The sequence below is a fragment of the Pipistrellus hanaki genome, assembly GCF_964339955.1.
Source record: "Pipistrellus hanaki genome assembly, chromosome: 16".
NCBI lineage: Eukaryota > Metazoa > Chordata > Mammalia > Chiroptera > Vespertilionidae > Pipistrellus > Pipistrellus hanaki.
Genome location: NC_140518.1, coordinates 41,550,157 through 41,569,885, shown reverse-complemented (window position 1 = coordinate 41,569,885; position 19,729 = coordinate 41,550,157). Strand labels below are relative to the sequence as shown.

The window sequence follows — 19,729 nt, the reverse complement described above, 5'->3', positions numbered from 1 at the left end:
TAACTTTCAAGCAAGACCTGAACACCACATTACATTTTGGAATCAAACTGATTTGTTAAGCAAAGAACTTTCTGTGCTGATGAGGTAGAGAAAAAGGCCACAAAAAAATAAAAAATAAACCCCGCTGTAAATGAATTAGAGTCCACTGAGAGGGGGCAAGATAATGGCATAATAATTAGGACAAGAGGCAATCAACCTCAGGGAAGGGAGAAATGAGAACACATGTTTTAGAGAAATTCATCACTATTTAGCTGCAGACAGGTATTTAGCATCTGGCGCAGACCAGGGGTTTGCCGAATGGCTCACTGCTGAGAAGGAGCTGGAGTTTGCCAGCAAAGCAAGCCGCCTGCTAATCTAGACCTGCATCGTAATGATCTGTGGAGCGACCCCTGAGCAGTGCATCCCCGATGGCAGTACTAATATTTTCTCCCCTTTCCTGTATTTACTGTTTAAAAACCCGGGTCTCCTTTCTTTCCCAACCCATCTATGAACAAACTGATACCGTGCATTCTACCTTCTCCTTTTTTTCTGCCTGACTTTCGGTGGCCTGTCAGGTCATGCTTGTTGGAGGCGCCTTTGAGTGAAACCATGGTGAGTGGCAGAGAAGGGAAGGTCTAGACTTGTGGTTCTCAACCTTCCTAATGCCAAGACCCTTTAATACGGTTCCTCATGCTGTGGTGACCCCCAACCATAACATTATTTTCGTTACTACTTCATCACTGTAATTTTGCTACTGTTAATGAATCGTAATGTAAATATCTGTGTTTTCCGATGGTCTTAGGCGATCCTGCTAGCCGTTCTTACGACCCACAGGTTGAGAACCCCTAGCAGGGTTGCTTAAGACCATTGGTAAACGCAGATATTTATATTACAATTCATTAACAGTAGCAAAATTACAGTGATGAAGTAGCAACAAAAATAATGTTATGGTTGAGGGTCACCAGAGCATGAGGAACCGTATTAAAGGGTCGTGGCATTAGGAAGGTTGAGAACCAAGGGTCTAGGGGATGCAGGGACAGGGCACTCTTCCCTTGGCTCAGGTAAGGAAACAAGCAGGATTCCCTGAGCAGGTACCTGGGGCAGCTGAGCCCGGATGTCTTCGGAGCCAATGAATATGCTTTCCAGGTGGGACCATGTCCGCTGCACATCAAACCACATGGAGATGACAGCATCCGCCGTGGACAGCTTCTTCTGCCAGCCCGACACTTCCTCCAGGAAAAAGGCGATGTACTTGGACATCATCAGGTTCTGCAGCTGGACTTGGTTATCCTCCAACACCTCGATGAGGTCCTCGTCTGAACGCAGCAGAGGGACGCTGGTCCGCAGGTGAGGCTCATACTGAAATTCCATGCCCGCCCACGTGGCCTGCAGCTCCTTTAAGGTCTTCTCCATACCCATCTCCTTCACAGCTCTGTCCACGATGCCCTGGACCTCATCCTCAAAGCGGTGCAGCTGGAGCTGCAGAAGCTGCGCCAGGGTGGTTCCCTCGCCCATGGTGAAGCTCACACCCGTGGCCTGCATCAGCTGCCTCCAGTGCCGCTCCCGGATGGCCGGGTTCTGCAGCTCGGCCACTGCCCGCAGGGAGGTCAGCGTGTTCAACACCATGCTTTCCAGGCCTGTGAATGCATCCCAGGTCCTGATCTCCTTGTCGAGGCTCTGCAGGTACCTGGCAAACCTTTTGCACTCCAGGTCCATCGCCTCCACGTTGATACTCTTCCATGGGGTGGCCTCCCAGGCATGGATGTTGGAGGTCACCATGCCCGCCGTGTCCCAGAGCTCCTTCAGCTGGCAGATCTCCCTCCGGCACTGCCTCAGCTGCTTGTAGTCAGGAACGTTGACCTCAAACAAGCTGGCAGAGTCAGAAATGGAGGCCATGGCGGATTCCATTTGCTGGAGCTCCATGTGCCTGGCATCCAGGCTTCGATGAGGGTCGGTGCTATCAAACCTACAAAACATAATGTGTTCGCTTTGTAAGTGTGGCAGAAAGACAGGCCCTCATTTCCTAGAATCCCCAAACTAACACCAGCTTACATTTTTAAGTGCTTTGGGTTTTAGCAAAGAGCAGTGACTTCCACCAAAGCCTGGGAAGAAAAAACAGTCAGGCAGGTTGGAATAGGCTAAGCATAACCAGTTTCAGGAAAGGCAATTCAAGAGGAATATCATGCATGGATCTTTTCTTCACATGGAGAAGGTAAAAGTACTTCTCTCATCCTCTGCTTTACCTAATTCCCCATCCAGGGGTAGAGGGGAACACCCCTTTGTCCAGTCCCTGTTAGCTTCCCCACTGTTGGCTTCCACACCACCTGACAAGAGCATTGTCTTGTACTGTAGGTGCTGTAAAGCCAGGTTCCTTTTGGGAGCTACAAGAGTAGGCAGTCCTTCAGTGCAGAAGTCCAGCCAGGACCCCACCTGGCATTGCCTCCTCTGGGGCAGTGGCTCTCAGTCTAGTAGGATTTGCAGAGTAGATCTCCTGGAAACTTCAGATGATTTCCAGGCTCGGGATGCTCCCCAGTCCAATTAAACTTGAATCTTTGGGTGTGGGACCCAGGGAAGGGTATTTTTCAAACTCCTCAGGTGGTTCCAGTGTGCCAGGTGCTGTCATTGTTTGATGACCTGCCTCACTTTCAGGCAACAGCACCTCCGAGTATGAGAACCACTTGAGCCAAGGCCCATACAGTCACTGTGTGCTCAAGTCCCTCTGCCGAGCTGTCCTGATCTGCCTTCACCCTTCTCTGGCCTGCTCCCTCTGCATCTGGGGGCAGCCTCTGGTTCAGAACTTGACTCTTGTTAGCAGATACTTAGCTCTACAGTTTCAGTTCACATTTCCTCCTATTCTCTCTGATGCTTATGGCACACATCTACTGTTGCTGATCCTCTCCAGTATTAACCTACTTTATGCTGCCCCCCTGCCCAAGTATAGTACCAGAATAGCACCTATCCCAGCATAGAACTTTCCATGCAAAGGAACCCACATGGGCAGATAACATTGCCTTGGTCAGGAGAGCCCAGAACCCATGTGTTCAAGGAGCCTCTCATTTTTCTCCCCTAACCTCGCTTTAACCCTTTCTGACTTCAGGCTTCCTTGGTTCTATGTGGCTGGAGAGCTAGATATTGGGGGTAACATGACTTCAGAGTGAATACTATGTTTCTCTACAAGCAGAACAGGGCATCAGCAGGTACATCATGAAGGTGAAGTTGAGAGGCAATGAGTGACTAGGATAGGATGTGTTAGTTGGTGGGGTATAGAGGAGAGGCAAAAAGGAAGAGAATGACATATGAACTCGTTCTTGAACCGCCTCTTCTTCCAGATGTCCTTGGAAATATTTGACTGGAGAAGATGGAAAATAATCCTAATGAAAGCTATTTACCTGAACTGCTCACCACATAAGCCTATTGATCATGGAACACAGTAACAGTTATGCATACTGTTAACTTAGTGTCAGGGGAACTTTGATGCTGCCTGTCTTTGATTCCCTCTTGTTCAAATACTTTGTAGGCCATGTGCTTTGATTGTGGATTTACATCTTACAGGAATGAGATTCACCATCATTGCACATCTTCACTATTCTCTGGCTCCCAAGTGTTTCAAAACGAAACACAAGGTTGGAGTCACAAAGTTTAGGGGCCCTATGATTATATAGGCAAGGAGCTCACTGCCGTATAAGAGCAGTAGAAAAAGACCTAGAAGAAAAGAAAGGTAAATCCTCATGGCACATGGTCCAGCAGGAAAGATTCCCAGGCATAAATGCCCTTCTGCTTATTCTTCATTTGCAAAGACTAACTTTTGGAGAGTGTATGTTCTGCTTTTTATCTTAACTAGAATATAACTAAAAAGTAAACTTAGCCTCCTGGTGTTAATAAAAAACCTACCAGACAAAACTCTAAAAGCCCACATTTTAAAAAAATATATTTTATTGATTTTTTACAGAGAGAAAGGGAGAGAGATAGAGAGCTAGAAACGTCGATGAGAGAGAAACATCGACCAGCTGCCTCCTGCCTCTTGCACACCCCCTACCGAGGATGTGCCCGTAACCAAGGTACATGCCCTTGACCGGAATCGAACCTGGGACCTTTCAGTCCGCAGACCGATGCTCTACCACTGAACCAAACTGGTTTCGGCAAAGCCCACATTTTGTTTAATTTATGAATGGACTATAATTCAGGAATAGTTTATTAGTAAGATAAGAATAATTCAAGTGTTTGGGGGTATACACAGGAGATAATAAATGATCTTTCTAACCATTCTTTCTGCAGCACATATGAAATTCTTAATCAATATTGGTTCCTTAACTATTCATAAGAGGTAATAATTTGTCAAACCTCATCAGCCCTGTGGCATAACTTTTGTTTACAGTTTATATTTGTGGACAATCATTTCCTGCAGATGAGCACACATAAAAATCAATTTGGCCTAAGGAATGGAAGGAACCTCTAGACACGAGGGCAGGTAACCCTCTTCTCATTTCAAAATGCTAGTGCAAGTTGGCAGGATACTCGTAAACCTGATTAATGTGCCTAATAAACCTGAAGCAGTTCTACAAACCCTGAGGGAGCAATACAGTATAAGAACAAGAAAGTAATAGAAGGGAAAAGGGTATAGTAAGTCTTTGAAATTAAAATAATAATGCAAAAGTATTTTAATCTGAAAGAGAAATGCCTAGAAAGTCGGGATGAATAAAACTATAATTAAGAGAAATGGAACTATGGTGCTCATGCATGTGATCTTTGAAAAGTGATTAATTCAGGTCTGACCTAGACATGAGCACAGGGAGAGAAGGAGTGGAATAAGTGGGAAGCTAGCAGTTGCTAAGTGTTCACCTCGGTACCATACCTGTACATACAGTAAATGATGACCCACCTCAGCTTGATACTCCAGAGGTATCGTAAAACTCCATATATCCGATCTGAATTTGTGATCTTTCAGTTCTTCTTATTCTGTGGCCCCCAGTCTCAGTGAGCAGTAAAACAATACCTTCTACTTACTTGTACAAAATGAAAGGTGGGGGATTATGCCAGGCTCTCCTCCCTACTTATCTCCCATACTCAGTCAATCCTGCTGATCCTTCCTCCATCATTCTCTCTCTAACCCACTCTTCCATGGAACACCTGGCCTGTTTCACCCTAATCTGTTTTCAGCAGCCATCAGAGCATGATATTTAGACTCCTAAGTGGCTGATCATGGACAAAACCTGGGCACATGGATCTCTCTCCATTCTCATCTCCCACTTCCTGCATTCCAGCCACACACACAGGCAGCTCTCCAGCCATTCTCTACTTCTTCACTCTTCTGTGCCTTTGTACATTCTGCTGCCTTTGCCCAGAATATCCTCCTCCCTCCACCTCTTTTCTCTAAATGGCTAATTTTCATTTACCTTTTGGCTCAAGCACTGTCTCCTATAGGAGGTGAGAAGTGCCTTCTCAGTGGGGGTTAAAGTTGGCACCCCATGAACATGTCAAATTGCTCATTTTTGAAATTGTCCCTGAGGTCAGGGAATGTGTATTTTTTTTAAAACCCTACCACTTACATCATGTTTTGCTAACTCCACTGTTAAGACCAGAACCTCTTCTGCTCTATGGAAGCCTGAATGATGTGAATGAGTCAGATTAACTGGGAGAACAGGATCAAGCTGAACTAATGACAGGTGTTAGGATTTCAATACGTCCCTTGGAGATTGAATGACTAATATAGCTCTTTTCTCCAGCTAACAAAGAGACAACAGACACTGTGCAAGCAAGACAGAGCCCCCTTTTTCCTCGTGTCTGCTGCACTGGCTATTTGGAAAGCCTTTCTTTCTCTGGTTATCATGCAGAGCAACACCCAGTGAAAGTGTCTCCAAAAATGCTCTCCCAACTGTGCACAGAATCTGGTTGCCAGCGAGAGGAAAAACACAAATGGCCTCCATTGAGCTGGAGCTCATTGGGATCAGATGCTTTGGCTTAGAAATGCCTGGGTTACTTGGTGTTGATGTGGGTCAGAAAACTGTATGCCATGGCATCATATCTTAAGATCAGAAAGACCTTGCTCAAGGTCAGGACGACTAAAGAAGTGAATGCAGCTAGAAGCATGAATGAAGCATTCCTTTCACTCAAAGGGAAGAGTTAGTCTCCAATTTTAAAATCTGTGCAAAGTTCCTGAAACTGAGTATGATGATTTAGCCAATTGCTGTGATGTGAGCGAGCTCAGCTAAGAATATGCTGAGACAGCTTACAGTTAAGCGCTAAAGGAGGGAGGAAAACTTGACTTGGACATGAAGAACCTCAACCCCAGCAACCTGACTTCCCCAGCACCTGTCAGACTGCAAGTGCTTAATGAGACTCTCACTTTCCCTTTTCTCCTCAAAGACAAGATCATTGTGAGCTTAACCCTCAATCGACTCAGGAGCAGAAACTTGCATTCACAGAGGAATGGAGCAGGGTCTGCATTTTAGAAATTTGTAAAGGACCTACAAGTGTCCAGAATTATACTCATTTGCCACACACAGTACTTAAATTTTTTAAACACACACATTCACAAACATCAAACTAAGAAATCAAACAAAACATGAGCTGAGCCCTAGCTGGTTTGGCTCAGTGAATAGAGCATCAGCCCGTGGAACAAAGAGTCCCGGATCCAATTCCAGTAAAGAGCACTACTTCAGTTGCAGGCTCCTCCCTGGCCTGGGCCTTGGTCAAGGATGTGCAGAAGGCAACCAATCGATGTGGAGCTTTCCCCCCCACACACACACATTGATGTTTCTCTCTGTCTTTCCCTCTCTCCTCCACTCTCTCTGAAAAGTAATGGGAAAATATCTTCAGGTGAGGATTAAAAAAGAAAAAAAGGAACATGAGCTGACACCCACTAAGATTCCCTTCAGCAACAAATCTACAATTCTGCTCTAGTCCTGATGGTTTTCTCGACAAGAAGAGAAGTACATCAGAATTGCGGCAGCGTCTGGTTTTGCATACTGCTGTGAGCAGTTCTTTTCAAAAGGGTTCTTTTGCAAAGATGCATCTGCATGTCAAATTACCAGATGTGAATTTGGAAAACCCAGCAAAGAGTCCTCAGAGGCAGCAGATACAAGTGCTAAGAAGGAGAAAACAATGCAGCCAGCAAATGAAGAAACAACATCAGCTGATTGACACGCACACTTGATGCAACAACGAAGGAGGGAGGGCCACCAGATTTCCAACAGACATGCAAAAGCGCACCAGCCAACGAGGCTCTGTTTCCTCTCAAGCAGTCTCAGAAGTCTGTTTGGGAAGATAGTTCACCAAACATCTTTAGAATTCCTTTCTTGAAATTTTCTTAAGATCAGCTGATGCAAAACAAAAAACAGAAAAATGGTGTCATTCTTTTTAAAGCTGCTGCAGTCAGTGTGACTGCTGCTAACATGAAGCAGGAGGACTCAGCATGGTGACCAGTTTCCCCCTCAGCTCTGGCTCTACACCCTCAGGGTTGGATTTCAAAGCTCCTACCGTATGCCAAAAAAGAGTCAACCCAATGTGCCTCAGACTGACCAAAAAGTCCCGGAAGGAGCGCCACTAATGTTTTGAGCAGTAGATGCTTCTTTGGAACAAGGGCCTAGCTCCTAAGGCAATCCCTCTCAAGGATACACATACCTTTGGGGCCACGTGCCCGGGCACGACTGCTTATAGAGAAACCAGATACTTCCCCAGGGCAGCAGTCACAAACTGGGCTGCACATTAGAATCACTTGGGGGGTTTCACAAAGTCCGGATGGCCCGTAGGGAGGTTGGACATTGGGAGTTCTAATGCTCCCGGGTGACTCTGATGGTCAGCTCACACGCTGCTTCAGAGGCCAGGTTATATATTTCACGTGTCCTTCCCTGCTTCCTAACATATTCATCCTGCTCTCTGTAGTCAAAGTATAATGTTGGGGAGGCAGTAGCTGCTTAATAAATGTTTGATGAATAAATAATAGGATCAAGTAGGTCCTCACTACGTGCCAGGTTGGATGATCCATGATCCAGTTGGCCTGAAAGAAAGGGGTTTCCCTGGATGTATGATCTTCAGGATTAAACCAGAAGAATCCCAGGAAAACCAGGATGGCTCATCACCCTGGTGGCAGGCTCTGAGCAAAGATCACTCCTTTAATCCCACCAACAACCTTCTGAGGTGAATGCTATTCTTAACCCCATTTAACAGATGAGGAAACGGAAGCAGAGACATGCTGAGTAGCTCCCTGACATACACAGTAAGTTGTTGACATGAGATTAGATGTCTAACTGAGCAGCCTGCATCCAAAGTTCAGGTACATAATCACTATGCTAAATGTCCTTCCAATAAAGTTGTGGGTGTTTGATTTGTTATGTTAACCTGTGTCTCTCAGCATTGTATTTCTGTGGGTAAGAAACCCTTAAAAATGAAAATGTTCTTTCCTCCTTATGTAGGGCATTTTCAGTTTGGCAACTTCCAAGCTTCCAAACTAGAGGGAGAGCCAGAAAGCAGCTCAGCAAGTCAGAAAGAAACCCTGGAGCTGAAGTGATGGGACAGTTCCCACTTTACCAGCAACACAGAACCACAGACATAGTACCATAAGAACCAGCAGGCACAGGACCTTCCAGAACTACAGACACAGGACCATAAGAACCAGCAGACACAGGACCACAAGGACCAGCAGACACAGAACCATAAGAACCAGCAGGCACAGGACCACAAGGACCAGCAGACACAGAACCATAAGAACCAGCAGGCACAGGACCACAAGGACCAGCAGACACAGAACCATAAGAACCAGCAGACACGAGACCATAAGAACCAGCAGGCACAGGACCTTCCAGAACTGCAGACACAGGACCATAACTACCAGCAGGCACAGGACCATAAGAACCAGCAGGCACAGGACCATAAGAACCAGCAGACACAGGGCTGTCCAGATCATGTGTTCTTCTGGTTGGAGCCCCAGGTGCTGACAGTGGGAAAGACAGAGCCCATATGGACATCTTCACCAAGGGAAGATATGTGTGTGTATTCACATGTGCTCACGCGCGCATGCACACATGTGAGAGGACTGCCCATCCAATAGTTGTTTTGTTTATGTAAAGAGCCCTAATCTCAAGTAGGGGGTATCTGAGCATTACTAAATAGAGAATGCACACCCCAAGTAAATATTTTACCTCAAATCCTTCCTCCAAAATGCCTTCCAAAATTATTTTAAATTATATCAGCCTTTTTTTTTTTAAACCAAAAGGAGTCTGTGAGAACTTAGAATGCTAACAGTTTAGTAAAAACCCAGAAATTTTAGTTCCAACCACTATAGGAAATAATATAGAGTTTCTTTCAAAAATTAAAAATAGATCTACCACACAATCCAGCAATTCCACTTCTGGGTATATAACCAAAGGAAAGGGAAACAGGATTTCAACGAGATATCATCACTCTCATGTTTATTGCAGCATTATCACAATAGCCAAGACAAGGGAACAGTCCATCAATGGAGGCATGGATAAAAAGATGTGAAGCATATACATAATACAATATTACTCAGCAACAAGAAAGAGTGATATCTCCCATTTGCAACAACACAACGGACCTTTAGCACCTAGTACTGAGCTAAGTCATAGAAAGACAAGTATTGTATGAGAATAAAATGGTGGTTACCAGGTGATGGGAATGCCAATAAGAGTACATTTAAGGCTACAAACTTGTAACAAGTTGTCAATAAGCCATAGAAACCAATGCATAATATAATAAATCTATATATATAAAAACCTAAGTGACTGGATGACTGTACAACTGAAAGATTAGTCGATTGGTCACTATGATGTGCACTGACCACCAGGGGATAGACATTCAATGGAAGAGCTGCCCCCTGGTGGTCAGTGTGTTCCCACAGTGGAAGTGCCGCTCAGCTGACTGATGGACATCTGATGCAGGGCTCATGGCTGGCAAGTGCTGCTGTGGTGGTGTGAGCCTCTCCCAATTGGGACTGACTGGGCATGAGCCCATGGCAGGTGCAGTGGGATCAGGATGAGTGGGAGTGGCAGGCAGGAGCAACAGGTGATGTTGGACTGCCGGTTTCAGCAGGATCCCTACAGGTCATGCTGGGCCTCTAGTATCTATCTACTAGTATAATAATAAAAGTATAATATGCAAATTGACTGAATGGCCAAACAGTGAAAAACTGTCCAGACGTCTTTCTGGATGACCTTCTGATGACCTTCCAGACAAAGCTGGGACTGCACCACAGCTGAGTTAGCTGGGGCTGCAAAGGCCTACTCTTGCACGCATTTTGTACATAGGGCCTCCAGTATAGTAGTATAAATATATATAAGTCTAAGCGACCAAATGATTGGAACAACTGGAATGACCGGTTGCTATGATGCGCACTGACCACCAGGGGGCAGATGCTCAGTACAGGAGTTACTCCCTGGTGGTCAGTGCATTCCCACAGGGGGAGGACCACTCAGCTGAGACCTGTCCCGGTGACTCAGCATTCCTGCAGGTCCAATGGCAGCCACTCCCTCCCTCAGCATTCCTGCAGGTCCAATCTCCAGAGAATGAGCCAGGCATGGACAGACCAGTGCCACCATCATGATCCCAACAGCACTGCTGGCCTCCTGGAAGTTGGCCTCTGGCATCGCAGCTACTTCCCCTCCCTAGATGCTCCTCAAGGAAGAAACAATATAAAAGCAGTGGCCAGGTGGCTCCCGACAACCAGTGTGAACATCAGTGGAATGGATATGGATCTTGGACCAGCAAGGGTATCCCACTGCCTGCGAGAAGGGCCGATCATGTCCCACCCCCCACACCCCTTTGGGATCCTACCTGTGCACAAATTCGTGCACCAGGCCTCTAGTAGACAATGATATTGCACCATAATTATGCAGTGTGATAAACATTGCTACATTGGCAATCATATCACAGTATGTAAATGTGTCAAAGTAACACACTGTACTTGTAAACTTACCGAATGTTACATGCATGTCAGATTTATGTTTTGAAAACATCTGTAGTAATTTTACCACATTAAATCCCTTTACAATAGATTTGGAGGAACAGAAGGTTCCAGCCTTTTTTTTTTTTTTTTTTTCCAACAGCCCTTGGCCATCTCACTCAGGCCATGATAGGACTGTCCACTTCAGCACCATGTCCTACAGACCTCAGTGGGAGGGAAGACCAGTGACTAGTGTCCCTGTCCTGAGAACAGGCAAACCCAATGCAGAGATCCCCAGGGACTCCAAGATCGCCGTGTTCAAAGGAACAGAGGCAGTGGCGGCAACCTGGGGCCATACCTGAAGGGCGCCTCTCTGCGGAATCGCTCCCGGAACTGCTGCTGCTCGGCCTCGAAGGCGAAGCACCGCTGCCGGAGGAGGGCCACCTCGCTGGCCTGCAGGGGCGCCACGTGCTGCCGCACGGTGACGGCCAGCTTTTTTATGTTGTTCCATTTCTCAGGCAGCTCCTGCAAAGGAGACATCAGTGTGCTCAAACCTGGGGCTCCCCTCCCCACACTCCCAAAGTGGAGCAGTACCCAGTGTCCTCATCTCTGCTGCAGTGCCACGGCCAAGGTCCTGGTACCACTAGACTGTTCTTAACCCCCCTGCCTTGACTTGTCTTCCGGGTTGCCTGCTCTTCTATCACCTACTTCCCACTCAGTACCGTTCTTCTTGTTCTTCTTGACCTAACTTCTAACCTGGTAACCCGTGCCCTTTTCTCTATTCTCAGGAATGCTGGGTTATTTTCCATGTCTCCATGTCTACTTACAACATTTTAACATTTCTTAGACCTGTTTTCTTCCTTTCTTTTCTTTTCTTTTCTTTTCTTTTCTTTTCTTTTCTTTTCTTTTCTTTTCTTTTCTTTTTTCTTTTCTTTTCTTTTCTTTTCTTTTCTTTTCTTTTCTTTTTTTCTTTTCTTTTCTTTTCTTTTCTTTTCTTTTTTCTTTTCTTTTTTCTTTTCTTTTCTTTTCTTTTCTTTTCTTTCTTTCTTTCTTTTTCTTTTCTTTCTTTCTTTCTTTTATTTCTTTCTTCTTTCTTTCTTTCTTTCTTTCTTTCTTTCTTTCTTTCTTTCTTTCTTTCTTTCCCTCTTCCTTCCTTCCTTCCTTCCTTCCTTCCTTCCTTCCTTCCTTCCTTCCTTCCTTCCTTTCTTTCTTTTTTTCTTTCTCTCTTTCTTTCTTTTTCTTTGAATCAAAAAGTTGACTCATCCCTAATTCTGGTAAAAACAACAACCCAAAACACTTATCTACATCAATTCTCCCACCCAACTCTAGCATCACTTTATCTCATATTTATTGAGTTTCAAATATGTGCTAGATATTATGCATATATGACACACAGGCCCAAAACATGGACCTTGGGTTGTCAGCAAGCCCTGGTTTTCATTTCCTTAAACCCAGTTCACCCCACTCTGAAATCTTGAAACTTTCCCTCTATTCCTGTTATTAAGAAAACATAAACTTAGCACTGACCTCCAGCTGCTTAAACACCGTTTCCGGCAGCTCTTGTTCATAGGTCTTCAGCAATTCGATGGTTTGCTTTAAGGGCTCAAACATCTCGTCAGTGCTGCTCTGCCGTTCTTTCAGAGCCATGAGTTGTCCCATAATCTCGACCAGTCCGTTGGAATCTCCTTTTTCAACTTTCTTGAGCAAGCTGCCCTCACTATTTTTTATGAACAGGTCAAGGTCTGCCAAACTAAGCAAAACAGAGGAACATCAGGAGCCATTTTCCTTCCACTCCTCAAAAGGAAGTTTTATGTATTTCCCCAACTATATACATATATATTGAAAGCTTTGCATGTACCTAGCACTGGGCACTATCTATAAAGTGATGGTAAGAGTCAGCTCTATTCAGAAGTGTCAGTCATGAGAGATGAGGTTGAGACCTCTGTTCTGGAGGAGACTCAGGTGACACATTAGTGGGACAACTGATGAAATATAAATAGTTGCCAATTCTATATCAACATTAATGTCTTGCTTTGGATAACTATACTATGATTATAGAGATGTTATCATTTGGAAAAGCTGCCTGAAAGTAAAAGAGAACTCAGTGTTATTTTTGCAACATTTCTGGAAGTCTGAAATTATTTCAAAGTGAAAGGTTTAAGATTTGAAAATAAAAAAGTACTGTGGCCTTTAAAATTATACACATTTGTGTTTGATTCTGACACGAGGTGGCTGAATCATTTAGCATCTCTGAATTTCAGTTTCCCCATCTACAAGATTGGAAAGATCATTTCTGTCTCACTGAATATTGTGAGAATTAAATGAAATTTTATTCTTTAATTCAAAGTTATTTATTTATTGAGCATATATAATATTTGAGCATGCTTCTAGGTTCTGAGGATAGAAGGATAAATAAGATAAATAAAGGCTCTGCCCTTACAAAGCTTACATTCTAGTGGGGAACGTAGAGAGGAAACAATAAATTATATAGTTTCACATGATGAGTGCTATGAGATAGAAACTCAGAACAGGACCATTTGCCTCAGGGCAGTCAGTGAAGGCTTCCTTCCTAAGGGGATACCTAAGTGAAAATGTAAACGATGTGAAGGAGTGAGCCACAGAAGAAAGCGGGAGTAAAGCTTTGCAGACAGAGGGAGCAGCAGGAGTGAAGGCATGAGAACTCTGAGTAGTAGAAGAACATGCCTTCATTTATGTTTTTTTAAAGGATCTGTAGCTGGAGGGAAGCAGGTTTTATTGGAGGTGGTAGGAATGACGACAGTGATAGTGGTATTGGTGATGCGGACAGAAGAACAGAGGGCATTTTTAGGGACTATAGTCAGTGTCCAGGTGACAGGAGATGTTGACTTTGACTTGCATGGTGGACATCAGAAGGGGTCAGAGTCAAGATAACTTTTCATGCAGAACCAATAGGATCCACTGAAGGATAGGAAAGGTGTGAGGGAGGGAATGAGAAAAATCAGTAATGACTCTGGCAATGGGGTAATAAATGAAGCCATTTAAAGATATAGGAAAGAATTGTGGAAGATTATATTTTTTTTTGGAAAGAGAGGAATCAGTTTCAAACATGTCTGGTTTGAGATGACAGTTGAATGTAATCCTAGAGTTCCTGAGAGGTAGGGATGAAAATATACATTTGATAGTGACCAGCACACGGATGCATTAACATGTTGGGTTAGAGATCATATGAAATACAATGCAGATAGAGAAGGAAGTTCAGGATTTAGGTTTTAGGAATTTGAATACTTTTAGATCTAGAAGAGGAGATGAGCTCAGCTGTGGAGACCAAGAAAGCAAAGAACTAGAAGGAAAACAAGAAAAAGAAGGTATCTTGAAAGCCAGAGAAAGAACATGTCTGGGAAAGAGGGAGTGATCGGTTGTGCTGAGTCCTCCTGAGCAGACTAAGTATAATGATGGGTCATTACCACAGGACTCAGCCAGGTGAAAGTCATCAGTGATCTTGACAAGAGTGGTTTCAGCGGAGAGGCCTGGTAAAGAGGCCTGACTGCAGAGTAAGTTGAGAATTGTCAGCTTCTGTTTCAAGCTGTCTGGTATACACCATAAGATGGATAGCCCTTCTGCTAAAACAATTAAAATGCCTAAGCAAATATTTCAAAATCATTTTAAAATGCATCACTAAGGTGGCATGAAATTAAGGAATCTCCAGAGGCTGAAAAAGGTAGTGAAAGCAAGAACTAAGCAAGATTCAAAGCTGGATTTCATGTGATCACTGCCATGGAACCCTGGTAATTTTGAACTAGTTTGATTGATTTGTGGTATGGGAGGAACAGGTGATTAAGCTTCAGACCCACACAAGGTGAGGGGACTAATAGGAAGCTGCATATGAAATTGCAATACAATAAGGCAAACAAGAAGTAAACATGCTGCACAAAAGGGGACAGTATGGGAACCTGCCTGTCTTAATCTGGGCACTTAGATGGACCCCTGGGAAAGTTAAAATACAAGTGGTCTGCGGTTGGAAGAGTCCCTTTAAGATGAGCAGAAATAAATATATATCCTTTCTGAAGGAATGAAAGTAGAATTCAATCCTCACAAGAGTTCCACAGATAATATTCCAAGGAACATTTTTACAATCAAAAGTCACAAAATATACAAGGAAGGAAGTCACCATGAGTAGGAGGCAGCAGAAACAGATATCAGAATTCAAATGCACAGTATAAAATAACAATATTTAATATATTTAAAGGAAAAAAAAAAAAAAGAAAAAGAACTCTTGCTTAAGCACCTTGCTTTATCATTCCTGACCCACATAGCAAGCGAAAGTGCTTTCCCTGCAGTTTCTCGGACATCAATTCAGGACTAAGACAAAGGACTTCATCCTTTTAAACACAATATATCAGTTTAGACAGAAATGTTTTTTTTTTAGGAATTACCCTCCACAAACCTAGATAAGTTCTTCCAGTCTCAGTAGTCAGAGCCCCTGCCCTAACCGCTTTAAGTTTAAATATAAATTCAACATTGTCTCAAAGTCAGATTTGGTGGCAATTTGAGAGGTTCTTCCAATATGCCCAGAACCTTTCTATTGAATGATATATTCTAGAAATGACAAAATTAATTTAATGAGTAACATAAAAATGATGGTCTGTGGTGGCATTATTTTGTGAAGAGAAGCATAGAAAAAGATCTGAATACGTGTTTTAGCAAAGGAAAAATGATTGTATTGTGCTGCACTGACCTGGCCCCCTGGATGGCTGGCTCCACCACCTTGATGTGGCGCACTTGGTCCTGCCACTGTGACCTGATGCTCCTGGATAACCGGACCCTCCACTTTGTGCCTGGCCCCATAGTTGTGACCTAACCGCCCTGGACCTGCCACCAAAACTCAATGCACCTGACATGGTGCCCTGGAAAACCCAACCCACTAAAATGAGGAGACAAAGAAACAATCCCTAAATGAAAGAAAAGAAGGAATTGGGCAGAAAAGGAACTAAATGAAATGGAGGCAAGTAATTTATTGGATATAGAGTTCAAAGTAATAGTTATAAGGATGCTCAAACAACTCAGAACTATAAGCAACTTAATGAGAACTATGAGGAACTTAATGAGAACTTTATAAGCATGAAAAAAAAGATGTAGAAACCATGAATAAGAATCAATTGGAAATAAAAAATGACATAGCTGAAATAAAGAATACTCTGAAAGGAATTAACAGTAGATTAGAAGAAACTAAGGACCAAATCAATGAATTATAAGACGAGGCAGAAGACAACACCCAATGATAGCAGCAATTAGAAAAAAAAAATTTAAAGGAGTTTTGGGACAACATGAAATGTAACAACATCTACATCATAGAGATACAAGGAGGAGAAGAACCTGAGCAAGAAATAGAGAAACTGTTAGACAAGAGAATGATAGACAATTTCTCTAACCTGGTGAAGGAAAACGTCACTCAAGTTCAGAAAGCACAGAGTCCCAATCAAAATGAACCCCAAAAAGAACCATATCTAAACACATCCTAATTAAAATGGCAAACATTAAAGATAAAGACAAAGAAAGAATCTTAAAGGCAGCAAGAGAGAGACAGAAAGTTACCTATAAGGGAGTTCTCATTAGACTGTCAGCATATTTCTCAAGAGAAACATTTCAGACCAGAAGGAGGTGGCATGATATATACAAAGTAATGAAAAGCAAGGGACTGAAGCTAAGACTACTCTATCCGGCAAGGCTATCATTCAAAATTGAAGGTGAAATACAGAGCTTCTCAGACAAAAAAATGGCTAAAGGATTTTATCACCACCAAATCAGCATTGCAAGAAATGTATAAGAAGGTATAAGAAGAAGAAGAAATAGAGAAAAGAGAGGAACATAATTATAGAGTAATGACTAAAAAAAAAAAGTAACTATCTATAATAATAAAAACATAATATGCTAATTAGTCCAAATGACTAAACAGCAGAAGGTCAGGGGCTGTCAGGGCTGAGGCAGTTGCCCTGGCTGTGAGGGCTGAGCCCCTTGCATGAATTGCATGCATCGGGCCTCTAGGCAATAATAATCTTACATGTAAATGGATTAAATGCTCCCATCAAAAGACATCAGGAAGCTGAATGGATAAGAAAATATGACCCATAAATATGCCATCTACAAGAGATCCACTTCAGAATAAAAGACTCACACAGGATGAAAAAGAAAGAATGGGAAAAAAATTCCATGCAAATGAAAATGAGAAAAAGCTTGGGTAGCAATAACTATATCTGACAAAACAGATTTCAAAATGAAGGCCATAACAAAAGACAATGAAAGTCACTACATAATACTGAAGGATTTGATACAACAAGAGGATATAACCCTGGTAAACATATATGCATCCAATATAGGAACACCCAAATATAAAAAGAAACTTCTGGAGAACTTTAAGGAAGAGATTGACAGTGATACAATCATAATAGAGGACTTTAACACCCCACTGACATCACTGGATAGATCATCTAGACAAAAATATTAAGTATACAATGATCCTAAATGAGACATTATAGCAGATGGAATTAATTGACATTTACAGAACATTTACCTCAAAGCTACAGAATATACATTTTTCTCAAGTGCACGAGTCATTCTCAAAGATAGACCACATGTTAAGACACAAACTAAGTCTCTACAAGTTCGAGAAGATTGAAATCATATCAATCATCTTCTCAGATCACAATGGCATGAAACTAGAAATGAACAATATTAAAAACACTCAAAAACCTTTTCAAATACATGGAGGCTAATTAGCAAGTTATTAAACAATAAAGGGTTTCAATGAGGTCAATGGAGAAATAAAAAACTTCCTGGAAACACAGGAATATGGACACACAACTACAAAATATCTATGAGACCAGCAAAAGCAGTCCTGAGAGCGAAGTTCATAGCAATACAAACTATGTCAAAAACCAATAAATTTTTCGAATAAACTATCTATCCCTACAACTTAAAGAATTAGAAAGAAAACAACAAGAAAAGTCCAGAATACATAGAAAGAAGGAAATGATAAAGATCAGAGAGGAAATAAATGACAGAGACTAAACACACACACACACACACACACACACACACACACAAAAAAAAAAAAAAAAAAAAAAAAAAAAACCCAAACAAACAAACAAAACACTCTCACAAAACAATGCCAAAGATTGATGAAACCAAGAGCTGGTTCTTTGAAAAGATAAATAAGACTGATGACCCTTTAGCCAGATTCATTCAGAACCAAGAGAGAGGACCCAAATAAATAAAATCAGAAGAAAAAGAGGTAAAATACAATAGACGCTGGTATAATATTTGCAAATCAATAGATGTTCTGCTCTCTATGGATGTTCCTCTCTCCCTCTCCTTTACTCTCTAAAAATCAATAAAAATATATTTATTAAAAGGAACTTTTAATGATATACCTCATGTAGCAAGTTGTAACATAAAAAGTTGTAACAAGTAAAAATACCAGTAAATATGTGGGTAAATTTAATAAACATTAAGTGTATAAAAATAAAATATGATTTGTGGAGTTCAAATAAAAAACACAGAACAATTGAAATTACTGGGAATGATAGAATATAATTTGATGGATGAACAGTTGAGATCAAACTATTCTAAAGTCTTTGTATTGGTAGTAAGGAGAGTAACAATACTGATAAATTTATTCCTTTTAGGGGTACTCATTAAAATAGGTATGGTATCCATAAGAACAGTAGACCTAGATCCAAATTAGCAGGAGGGGAAAAATGGAATAAGAAAAAGGGAAAGAACAAATATAAAGTATGCAATAAAATGGTAGAAATTAATCCAAATATAACAGAATAGAAATTAATAATTAAAACCCTCCAGTTAAAAGATAAATAGTAAGGTAGGCAAAACACAAACTCTATGCCAATTATAAAAACTTCTCCTAATATAAAGGCACAGAGAGATTGAAATCCAAAAGATAAAATGAGAGACATGAGGAAAATATACAAATGAAATGGTTTAGTTGATTAATATAAGACAGAACAGACTATACTACAAGAAATATAGCTAGTGATAAAGGAGATCTTGAATGTGTTGCTAAAAGTTTCAATTTGGCAGGAAGACATAGAAAGTCAACCTCTGTATGCTCACAGAACATAGCCTTAAAATATATTAAAAAAGTGACAGAATTATAAGGAGAAATTCACATCAAAGTGGAAGATTGTTAACACAATTATCTCTGTAATTGATAAATTAAGCAGACAAAAAAGGCAGTGAGGGTATAGTGGGTTTGAATAAAACCATGAGTTTGATCACATAAGTATGTATAGAACATTGCATCCAGCAGGCATAGAATACACATTCTTTCCAAATAAGTGCTCAGAACACTTATAAAAATTTTGCATACTGTAGTATATGAAGCAAGCTTCAAGAAATTTCAGAACTTATTATAACATTTGTCCTAGTCTCACAGTGCAATTGTTAGAAATTAGTAACAAATATAACTAGAAGGACCACATTTTTAGAAAGTTAAAAATATATAAATAAATTGTAATAGATATTAAACATTTTAGAATAAATTATCATTAAAATATTGAATATTAAGATTTATAATGTCAGTAAAATTATACTGAGAATGGAATTTATAACTTTAATTGTTATATTAAAAATAACAGAGAGCACAACATGAATAAACAAAGTATCCATCTTAAGTCAGCCTAAAGAATAGAAAATAAATCCCCAAATAGAAGGAAATAATAAACATAAAAGAATAAATCATTGAAGTAGAAATCAAATTATAACAAAAGAGAATCAATGCGTTCATAAGATTGTTTTTGTAAACCTGCACCAAGATTAATGAGGGAAAGAAATCAGAAAGCACAAATAAAACTGAGTAAA

General features: G+C 41.5%; 1 protein-coding gene across 1 annotated transcript in view; it reads right to left on the bottom strand.

Moving 5' to 3' along the window:
* The window catches only part of DNAH9 (dynein axonemal heavy chain 9), a gene marked incomplete at its 5' end in the record, with an annotated part of 292,809 nt that overhangs the window by 217,733 nt on the left and 55,347 nt on the right, over window positions 1-19,729 (bottom strand). Inside the window, 3 exons of the mRNA XM_084863896.1 lie at window positions 1,075-1,945; window positions 11,235-11,401; window positions 12,404-12,626. Of these exons, the coding sequence (XP_084720022.1) occupies window positions 1,075-1,945; window positions 11,235-11,401; window positions 12,404-12,626 (1,261 nt within the window). The remainder of the gene's footprint in view (window positions 1-1,074; window positions 1,946-11,234; window positions 11,402-12,403; window positions 12,627-19,729) is intronic.